The 11,373-nt window shown below is 32.3% G+C and overlaps 1 protein-coding gene across 1 annotated transcript; it reads right to left on the bottom strand.

The window, feature by feature from the left end:
- Positions 1-4,461: 4,461 nt before the first annotated feature.
- LOC106471097 (synaptotagmin-1-like) lies at positions 4,462-10,975 on the bottom strand (the record flags this gene model as incomplete). The annotated part of the gene is made up of 3 exons (XM_013931685.2): positions 4,462-7,313; positions 9,016-9,136; positions 10,665-10,975. Coding segments are annotated over 3 exons (731 nt in total), but the record flags the coding sequence as incomplete, so codon positions are not given.
- Between the last annotated feature and the right edge of the window lie 398 nt (positions 10,976-11,373).

Genomic DNA, 11,373 nt, shown 5'->3' with positions numbered 1-11,373 from the left:
TATACTGAATTGTTGGAAAGGGTTACTACAATGGTACCTGGGATGGAGGGGTTGGCATACGAGAAGTTGAAATCTCCCAAATTGTTTTATTTTGAAAAAAAGATAAGCAAGGTGGGATGGGATTGAGGTGTTTGAGATTGTAAAGGGAATTGACGATGTTAATGAATCATCTTTTTTATATTTAACAGTGAGAATAGCAGGACTAGGGGACGCAAGTATAAATTTTGGCAGGGTAGGAGTCATCTTTAGCTAAGACAGTTTTATTTTTACAACAGGGTGGTTGGCCTTTGGAATGGGTTGCCTTCGGATGTTGTAAAGGCAATAAATTTAGGTGAGTTTAAGAGAAAGCTTGATAAATATATGGATGATAAGGGCTAGCTTTAAGATTTTTTCTTTTTTAAATATATTTATCAATAGTTTTGTTCAATTTAGAGAATCGAATAGTCGAGATGGACCAATAGGTCCCATGTTGTCTCAAAATATTATGTTATATGTTATATATACATTTTGGTGAAGAAAAGAAATTCATAATAAAAAATGTTTAGTTTACATTAAACAGAGTAACACTACAATAAGATAGAAATTAAGGGTTAGTTAGAAGCTATAATTTCTTAGCTTTGATAAGGCAAAAACCACTACTTGAGAATAATACCAGTAATTCCTCCGACTTCAAAACAAGCATCTGATGAATCGTCACGTGATTTGAAAGATAAATAATTGGTCATTCAGCTTACAGTTGTGAATGGACATTTCATAGAGGTGACTCTAGCATCTTTACTGTTCAAGACATTTCACATACGATCCAAAATCACCAAAACACAAGGAAAGTCTGGCATCTACGCAGAATACGCCGCATGCTTAAAGTTAGTGTTGATAAAGTCCAGAGTTATCCATGACTATTCTTGTGAAAGGTCTCTTTTCGAGATGACATGTCTCCAAATAGCATCCTTTACATGCTTTATGGGATTATGTCCGATGAGCGGAGAAGTCATTCCATTAAGTCAATCCTCTCTTCTTCAAACAGTATGTCGATCATCACAGTAAGACTGACAATAATTTAAATACCATTATTCTTTACTAAACCATTACGGGTTTCCAGAAAAACTGTACAATTTTATTTCAACTGAGCCTTATTTGTTGTATGCTGCTGCCGACTAGTCCTTTCGCTCAATACTAGAGCTTATCAGGATGGCCACGTTACAATGCAAATTTTTAAATGCCATGCTCCGCCAGCTAAGGCATTATGTAGATTTAACGTGTTGACCAGTTTAGAATGATGGGCAAGGACGTTATCCTCTATTAGGCCGAAATTAGTACCACTTCTACCAGAAACAAAATCCCAAAGGCTTCTCATAATGTGTATCATTCGGTATGATCAAGAACATGGGACGCCCACGTTGCTCATTTCTCTCTATACCATACTTTTATCACTGAAATATGCACAAATTAAATTCCATGTATGAAAATGTGGCTGTATTTATATGGCTTACTGCAATAGATAAATGCCTTAGCTTCAGTATGTTTAGCACCTATTCATTTGATTCCTAGCAAACCTCCAACCACTTGACACTGTAATTCCGACTAGTAATGTTTATGGTTGGATGCTTTGCTACAGTCTTTTCCGAGGAAGGATAGCGAGATTGTTAAACAAAACAGACACGAGGTATACAGAAATCTGAAGAAAGATGAGTTCATGAATATTTACAGGAAGCAGAAAATCTTGCACACTAAGACAGTAACGGTTTCCAAATGCCACACCCCAAACTACTCATGAACAACATTCTCATTACAATGAAACTGAGTATCTCCCCGCTTTAAAGATAAATAGCAAGGATTTGAAACCGATGACAACCCAAACATTTACATTCTTCTAGCTACACCTTAAAATCAACAGCTGTTTTTATTAAAGAAAAAGATGAAAATCTCAGCAATCACATTTGATAACATATGCATCGAGATCCCTAACGCATTTCCAATAGACTTTTGTGCCTTTAACCTGTTTAAACCTAGTGTGAAGGGTATGTGATAAGTTCTCAAAATGTGGGGTCTAAGACTGACCTCGCCGTCCTTTCAAAAAATGCAATGTCGAATAATCACAACTCTCAGACTATAGAAAAAGTATCTTAAATAGCAGCATGGGGCCAAAAAAGTGTTGTAATGAAGTACGATGAACCCACACTATTATAACTTTCAATGAACCATTATTTGACCAGAGCTCATAAGGTCAGTTGTGTTATAAAATAAAAAATTGAAATTGAAATGCTATTTATAGTAGACGTTTATTGTACTTTTAAGTTTAATAGTGTTTAAAGCCTAAGCACAATACTTCATTGAGTAATAAATGTGATATTAGGTCACAGTAAAACTGATAAAATTAGTTTTTACGCTTTTCTTACCACAAAACCGTATAATATAAGTAAAGAATGATGTAAAACATTTTCCAATAAATTATGACGTAATATCACCCCTGTTATCCCTTAAGGTGTTATGTTTCTCCAGATCAGACGTCGTACACTAGCAAATGTTTTTCATTTGTTAGGCTAGAGATGGCGAATGTCATTCAATAGATTAAAACTGAACTTAGGGAAGAATTGCACAGTTTACTCTAACACAATAAAACAGCTTAAACCACCCTTTACACGATACGTGTAATATAGAGTTTTCAGCTCTGATTTTAATTCTGTTAGTTTAACTCTTCGTGACTAAGAGAACAAAATATCCTACATATCCACCTGTTATAGATCTATAGTTGATATCATTTTAGAAATAGGGAAAGTTTTATTTTGAAACTGTTGATTAGGAATTAAAATACAAAACTAACTTGTTATTTAGAACTATAGTATGCTTGAATTTTCTAATATAAAATTGTTATTTTTCCTAAAACATTGGCTAAGAAGTCATTTTCATCAGATATAATTATAGGTGGGCTAGATAGCTGATTCCAAATCTGTTTTTGGTGTTTTCTCTAACACGTCAAGATTGCATGATGAGACCGATCAAATTTGAAAGGTTGTTGTCTTAATTATAATCTAAGTTGTTGTACATTTCTTTTTACATAAGTGTGTGCTGTATAAGTTTAACCAAGTGTATGGTGTGTATAACGTTTATGGGAATTATACTGAAAAATGAATAAAGCTATAACGTTAACTAGCCTAATGTGTGATTATTACCTAAATTGTGCTAAAATTGTCACCAGTCATATTTCGATAACTAGATGTGCTAGAAGAATATAGAAAACAAATTTGGAATGAGCGTGCAAAAGTGTGTCCCATCTTTGATGAGAGAAAAAAAAATCGATTTTGTCGACCAATTTCTTAGAAATTAAGTCAGTACAACGTTTGTTTTACGTTGTTTTTTTTCAAACTTGAATGCAATTGAAGAGTTAAAAAATTCCATTTTATCGGTAATTCTAAACGTAAACATTTATTATTCAAAAATTTGTAACACCAGGTGTGAAAATGTGGTTCATAAACCTCAACTTGGTGTCGTAAAACGACTTTTCAACAACTGTATATAAATTTGAGTGTAAACAAAAACTGTCACACACGAACCACTGAACTCTGTAAAATACATTTTATTAATATTTTTCTTGTGTAATATATATTCAGAAGATTCAAAATTGCTTTGAAATCTTTCATATTTATTGCACGAAAGCTAGGCTTACAAAGTGGACGATAAAACAGACGTTTGACTTCTATTGCAAACTTATTTGTAACAATGTAATCTTAATTAATTTCGTTTCAAAAATCACATACTTTGCTTTTTCTCATGTCGTTATGACATGTCAAACATTTGAAATAATTTTAAAGTAATACTAAAACTTATTCACATTAAGGATTTGATAGCAGCTACAAAACATTTATAATACATTTCTACCATATGAAATGTATAATTATGACTTAATTAAATGAATAAATATGACCGTTACAATCAATACTGCATTATCAAATTCGTATTTGTAAAGGTATATCCAATTTTATTTTAATCCTTCATTAGAAAGAAGCTTATCTCATTCCCGCACTGAATTAAAAAACAAATTTATCTTTATCGCTAGGGTAAAATGCACTTACACCGTACGTGGTGTCGATTTGGAATATTGTGTTGAGTATGGCTCAGACTAGTACTCTAGATAAATCCAAATAATATTAATTTAATATCAGGAGACTATTCACAAATCATGCAAGAAAAATAAATTCTTCTGGAAACTAGTGACAACATTTTAAAAGGACATTAGGATATTTGATTTTTGTCTATCGTTTCGTTATAGTTTAGGGTGAAATTTAATATCATGTTGATAATTTTCCAGAAAGAGTTTAATTTGTATTAACAGAAATATATAATAGTATTATAAACTCATACAGTTTTGAAACTACACTGTTTTGTTTTGAAATTCTTAGGAAACAAAATATAATAAATATGCGCCATCTATGCACTGTGAAAAATATTATTATTACTCTATATATAAAGAAATTTGATCATATGAAACGGGAGTTTCATTCAAAATTATGTTTCTATTGATTAAAATCTTTATAAAATTGCCACTCGTCCTATTTCGTATTTTGAATTGATTAATGATATTGTACGAGTTCAAAAAAGCACAAGAAAGTCAACAGTCAACCGATTATGATAGTTAAGATATGGTTCTTCCATATTGTAAAACTATAGTGATCTATTGAGTAAAACTAACAATTCTAAACTAATTTCTCTGTTAAGTGTCAGATAATATTAGGTAAAGCTAACAACTCCACTCTTAATTCCTGTGTCAAGTAACAGAGAATACTGGGTAGAAAACTAACAATTTCAAACTAATTCCTGTGTCAATTAACAGATAATATTGGGTAAAGCTAACAACTCCACTCTTAATTCCTGTGTCAAATAACAGAGAATATTAGGTAGAAAGCTAACAATTTCAAACTAATTCCTGTGTCAATTATCAGAGAATACTAGGTAAAACTAACAACTCCACTCTTAATTCCTGTGTCAAATAATAGAGAATACTAGGTAGAAAACTAACAATTTCAAACTAATTCCTGTGTCAATTATCAGAGAATACTAGGTAAAACTAACAATTCCAACTTAATTCCTGCGTCAAGTATCAGAATATGCTAGGTAAAGCAAACAACTGTACACCAGTTCCTGTGTCAAGTATCAGAGAATACTGGGTAAAACTAACAACTCCCAACTAATTCTTGTGTTAAGTTAAGTATCAGAGAAGACTGAGTAAAATAACAACTCAAACCTAACTCCTGTGACAAGTATTAGTGAATATTGAGTAAAGCTAACAACTCCAAAGTAATTCCTCTGGCAAGTATCAGAGAATATTGAGTAAAATAGCAATTCCAATCTAATTCTTGTGTCAATTATCAGAATATCCAGATAAAATAACAACTCCCAACTAACTCCTGTGTTAAGTATCAGAAGATATTGGGTAAAACTAACAACTCCAACTTAATTCCTGTGTCACGTACCAGAGAAATACATTAGCATTTCATGCTTTTATAGAACATTGGTGTACAAATTAACGAAAATAACTAATGTTGAAAAAATAATAACCTTAACAGCAAATGTGAAAAGATGGATATGCTATACAAATAGCTGAAGGAAACCATATTCAATTAATTTGTAATAGCATAATTTGTTGGAACTAATATCTCACATAAATCTGTTTTGGATGTGTAAAATATTGGTTTTAATTCATAACTATACCTTTATCTGATTTTAGGAACTAGGTTTCTGGAATCTCATAATACTTATTATATGAATCTCAATTAAAACTATGTTTGGCGGTAGTTCTGATTTTAGGAACGATTGCCCGGTTTCTGGAATCTCATAATACTTATTATATGAATCTCAATTAAAACTATGTTTGACGGTAGTTCTGATACTAGGAGCGACTGAACTTAGGTTGATTAATGGATTGGATCACAAGTAAAACGTGATACTGCGTAAGCATCTTTGCAAAGAACAAATGCAGACTGCACGTTTTTACACATATTCCTACCACAACTTTGTTTAGATGCTTTTTAAAACATTAAAGAACAAAATGGCATCATAACAGTAGACGCTACCTAAATTATAAATAATAATTTGAAATGTTACATATTTACCAGTAATGTAAATTATTGTTAGAAACTTTATGAGAAACACCGAATACTCCAGACTGAAACAAGAAATTGATATATGAAATGACGCAGCTGTAAAGCCCGTGCGACATTAAAAACAATATTGATTTATTATTGACTGCTAAAAAGTGTATTTGACTAACTAATCCTAACCATTATGTGAACATTACATATACGACAGTATTTGAAGCTAACAACTAATGTTTGTGTTTTCCTCAAGTAAGGTATACTTTATTTTCTGTTTAATGTTACTTTCACTAAAGTAATTCGTTAGAATGTTTAATATAGCTAGTTTTATCATTTTTATTTTAATAGTATTATACTTTTGTTATAGAGATTGTACTGCATTGTTAATTTAGCACACGGATTTAGAACTAGCCTAAATCTCCTAAGCCAGTCGAACATCTTAAGGTATTATTGGGTTTATGACCGAAAATAGTTAATGGAACGGCTACTCAATTGACGAAACAATGTATTTTAATCTTTATAAGTAAGAACGTAGTAAAAGCATATTTAATTAGCTATACTCCTTTCCGGTATCAACTGACGAAACAATGTATTTTAATCTTTATAAGTAAGAACGTAGTAAAAGCATATTTAATTAGCTATACTCCTTTCCGGCATCATGTTTATTTGTGACTTAAGTAGGTAGCTTGCTCTGACTGGAAGTTTGATATTAGTGCATTACAATATTGGAGTTTTTCAGTATCAATAATTAAGCCTAACTAACAAGTTTATGTTATAATATTCCTCTTCCCTAATATAAAAGACAATAAGTTTAATTCCAAACTTGCTTTTCTGGAATCTTTAAATGCTCAACTATATTCCATTATACTAAACTCTTCCTCAATCCAGATAGGTTTTAAAAATTCACACACACGAACTTTACTTATCAGACATGTAATCCATGCCACATGGCGATAGCCTTACGAGGATTACGAAGCACATCTTGCCAGTGCGCTACTTCTCTGCCACGTTCATTCATACCAAGAATGCAGGTTCCGAGAGGAGCCGTGTTGCTATGGTGACAGTTAATTACGCTAACCACAAGGCGGCAATGTTTCAGTCCTTCTTCCGATACGTCAAAACTTAAAGCTTCATTCCATACTGGGTTGTTTGCTGCTCGCTTCGTAGCCGTTTTTTTCTTCTTCTTTCTTTCTCCATACACAAAAGTCACCTTCACATACGAATCTGTATTGAAAGAAAATACCTGAATGAATATTTTCTTTTTTTTAGGGTTAGGAAAAGTTTACCGTTTAAGAGTGAATATTACCCAGCGATTAAAAATTAAGTTTTAAACACTTATCCTGGTATTTAGATAATTCATAAACATATAATTTCGTATGCCATACATAATGCCACTAAAGGATGAAATAGATTCAAAAATCCAAACTTTTCTGCGTACTTTTACTGTTTGAAAGCAAATAATTGGGGTAACTTTTCACTGTCAAGGTGAAAATTAGGGAATATGATGAATATTCCTCCGTGAGACAGATTAAGACAAACTTTCATGTTTCGGTAGAAGGTCTATGGAAACTTTGAAAAATTGTCTATGAAACTGGTACTATTGATAGTACAAGCGGTTGAGGTACAGAGGGCGCATTCTTCAAAAGTGACTCTGGCTATGTTATTTACGTGCTACACAGCAATGCAGTAGAGATCTTACCACTGATCCAGCTGTAAGTATAGATTACACCTAGAACAGAAAGATACACACATGTTTGTAGTAACCTCAATGGATGTCTAGCCCTTCTAAAAATGGTGATTAGGAAATATAACAAACCCAGAGGCCGAAATGGGCTTCAGCCTTTAAACAATAGGAGGAGCAAAGTTGGAGGAGGATGCTCTTTACAAAAGATCTATCTAATTGTTAATATATTCTAGAAAGAAATATTACTATAATCATATGCATGAGAGTAAATGATCTTTTGAAACTACAGATGTAGATCTTCACTTTAGAGGGTATGATCATTTCTGTCATATTTTAGGAAAATACAATGTTATCAATTCATATACAGTAGCATGTTTCCTTCACAAATTACTTTCATAAAATAACTATTAAAGTGAAGTTCCTCAAAGTACTTAATCCCATTATTTCCGCTCAGTGGAAATAAAAGGTAACTGATGGCCTTACAAAGATTATAAAACACGTGTTACTTTACTATCATACCAGGAATATAGTGTTGCTATGGTGACAGTTAATCATACTAACCGCTGGGCAGCAATATTTAAGTCCTTCATATTTCCGCTCAGTGGAAATAAAAGATATCTATAGGGTAACGATGGCCTTACAAAGATTATAAAACACGTGTTACTTTACTATCATACCAGGAATATAGTGTTGCTATGGTGACAGTTAATCATACTAACCGCTGGGCAGCAATATTTAAGTCCTTCATATTGTAGCAGATAACAAAGTTGCAAATTCATATTTAATAGTATGTTTTTACGAGTGTAGACTCTCGCCATAAAATATATGTTTTGCATTTTTGTTACGTCTAGACAAAAACAATTGTAAATTTATATATATATCAAACGTTACTCCATTATTTGCAGAAATACACATCTAGACCATGTGTATCATATCTTTCGGATTTAGGTGCAAAGTCTTTTGAAGTTGCTCTGATATTTGCGTAATATCGTTGCTAAAGTAACTTTTCTTTGCTATTTTCTTCTCAATGTCATAATGGGCAAGTAACAAGCAGAAATCACTGTCGAACTTATGTCGGATAACTAATACAAACATCGTATCGCTCGTGGAAAAGGTCTTCCACTGAACTGCGCTGATTCCAGGCGAAGTTTTAATTATCGTACTTTGTTCAACGTCACAATAGAAACTGATTTTATCACATGTAGTAAAAGGATATCATAAAAATACCATGCCTTCACTTACCTGGAAACTCTTTTGAACATGAGGCTGTTAAATTTGAGGCTTTTAGAATAACCACTGTTAATCGACCAGCAGAGGGCAAGTAGCTGAGAGAAAACAGAATTTCGGGTCTGTCACACGATATCTTGCAAAAGGAAAGATTAAAGAAACTTAGATTTAATGTATGTATGATATTTAGAAACATTTAAACATTAACTCTTAATTTTTGTTTGAAAATGTGAAAGTAGAATGCTAGCGTAAATCAAGCTTGACACATCTTCTCTTAAGTTTGATATACATATTTAGAAACTTGGCGTACTTCTACTCTTTGTGCTTAGTCGTGATAACTAGCGCCATCTTTTGTGAAAAAGAAGAAACACGTTTAACTTGTTTTTCTTCTCTTTGTCTTTTCAAGCAAAAACAATTTCTCTTTACATCAAAACATTAAAATTAATATAACTTCCTAAGTCTTTCTGTGAGGATTCTGTTTAACAGAACCAATCTATTGAAAGATTTCAAAAACAGTTCCGAAAACTATTACCATAATCGTGATATTTAGAACTGTTTCTGCCTTTTGAGAAACACATATCTTAAAAAAATAGCATACTTATAATTCATAGCATCATTTCTTTTTAATATCTAAGTGTTTAGAATCTCGGTTTTATAAGCTGATGTTCCAAACTTGTGCAAAGTATTAAACACAATAATTATTCCACTACAAGCATAAACTGGTTTAGAATTATAGTCCCTTACTCAACACTAATAACCTAAAATGTTTTAGGTGTTTGGATAACACGCGACATACTGTCAAAAAAAATTATTCATTATCATTCAGCGGACTAACTGGTTATTTAATTTTTTTTTCTAATTTATAATAATTTTCTCTTCTTTCATACTCCCGATACATTTCTTTACCCGCTTATACAATTATTTACTTGTTTTAGATTTTAATTTCAAGTATTTATTTCACTTCACATCGAACGAGCTATTTCAGGCTTGCTGAATCAAATCAAACTTATTCTAAAACGCCAAATAATGTTCTATTTTAGATATTGTGTTTGTCTGATTTTTATGAAATTCGTCTAAAAACAGTTTTGTAGTATCTAATGTTATTGGCTTAATTTTTGTAAATGATACTAACAGAGATGTAAGAGACAAATTAAAAGTGAGGGAGCCAAGATATATATTTGACCGAGCGAAGCAAAGGAATGCGCGCATTCATTACGGCTGTGGTCCAGGGTTCGTCTTAGGGCCCTGGAAACTCTTGAGTTCTTTTCCTGAGAGTAATTTTTATGTATTTGTAGTGGGACAGATTGAAAATTGCGAGCATGGAGCGGGTTCTCCACTTATTGACCCATAATGTGTGTATATATATATATATACTATACTTCTGCTCAACTGAAATTGCTTTTTCAAGTCTACTTCATGCTAAAAAAGGAATTTCGTCATATTTGTAGACTAGCTATATGTTGGCCTAAATTTAAATGTTTTAGTCTAAAAATAAAATCATGTATATATATATTTATTTACATGTAAGAACTGAAAATTGTTTGTTTTTCACAGCTCGTTATAAAAATTTTAAAATTTGAAATTCTGATACATTTATTGCTTTATTGTTCCAATTTGCAGTTCAATTTCTAAAAGCTTCTATATTCAAAAATTTCGGTTTTTACCTTATCAGTTTTGGATATTTCACCCCAAACCTCCACTTCTGTTGTCACATCGAGATCACACATCTTCACTCTCACGTCTCCAGTAATGTCATTTCTAGAGAATCTGTCATAATCGAAGACTTGAAGTAGCAAGGTTTTCTCCGAGAGGTCTTCAAATGAAACCGGAAATTTGAAAATTTCGTCGAACACTGGGTTAGCAGAGTTACGCTGAATCTCCGTTTGTCTCGTTTTCGTATCAACTTCCGGCATCAAAGTAACTTTGACATAAGGATCATTAAAACCGTTTTCTGATATTGCTCCTATATCTACAGCTGAAAGAGAGAAAAAAAGGAGACGAGGAAAATATTTTTCGCGTTTGTAAGTAAACTAAATTATACTTATATTTAAAGTTTGAAAATATTTTCTTTTGTCTAACATTATTGTCCCCCCCCCCCTCAGTGGCACAGCGGTATATCTGTGGACTTACAACGCTAGAAACCGGGTTTCGACACGCGTGGTGGGCAGAGCACAGTTAGCCCATTGAGTAGCTTTGTACATAACTACAAACAAACATACCGCGAAACGTTTATTCAGTTTTAACTTTTCCTCACAATCGAGAAAACCAGATATATTTGCTGTATGGTAATAAATTTACCAAACGAATAAAGGAAATACTACCAGATATATTATAAGAATTAAATGGTGTTTACTTTGGAGTAAAATGTAAAAG

Source organism: Limulus polyphemus, unplaced genomic scaffold, assembly GCF_000517525.1.
Source record: "Limulus polyphemus unplaced genomic scaffold, Limulus_polyphemus-2.1.2 Scaffold4408, whole genome shotgun sequence".
NCBI classification, from domain to species: domain Eukaryota; kingdom Metazoa; phylum Arthropoda; class Merostomata; order Xiphosura; family Limulidae; genus Limulus; species Limulus polyphemus.
The sequence above is the reverse complement of the archived record's forward strand: the minus strand, read 5'-3'. Positions and strand labels throughout refer to the sequence as shown.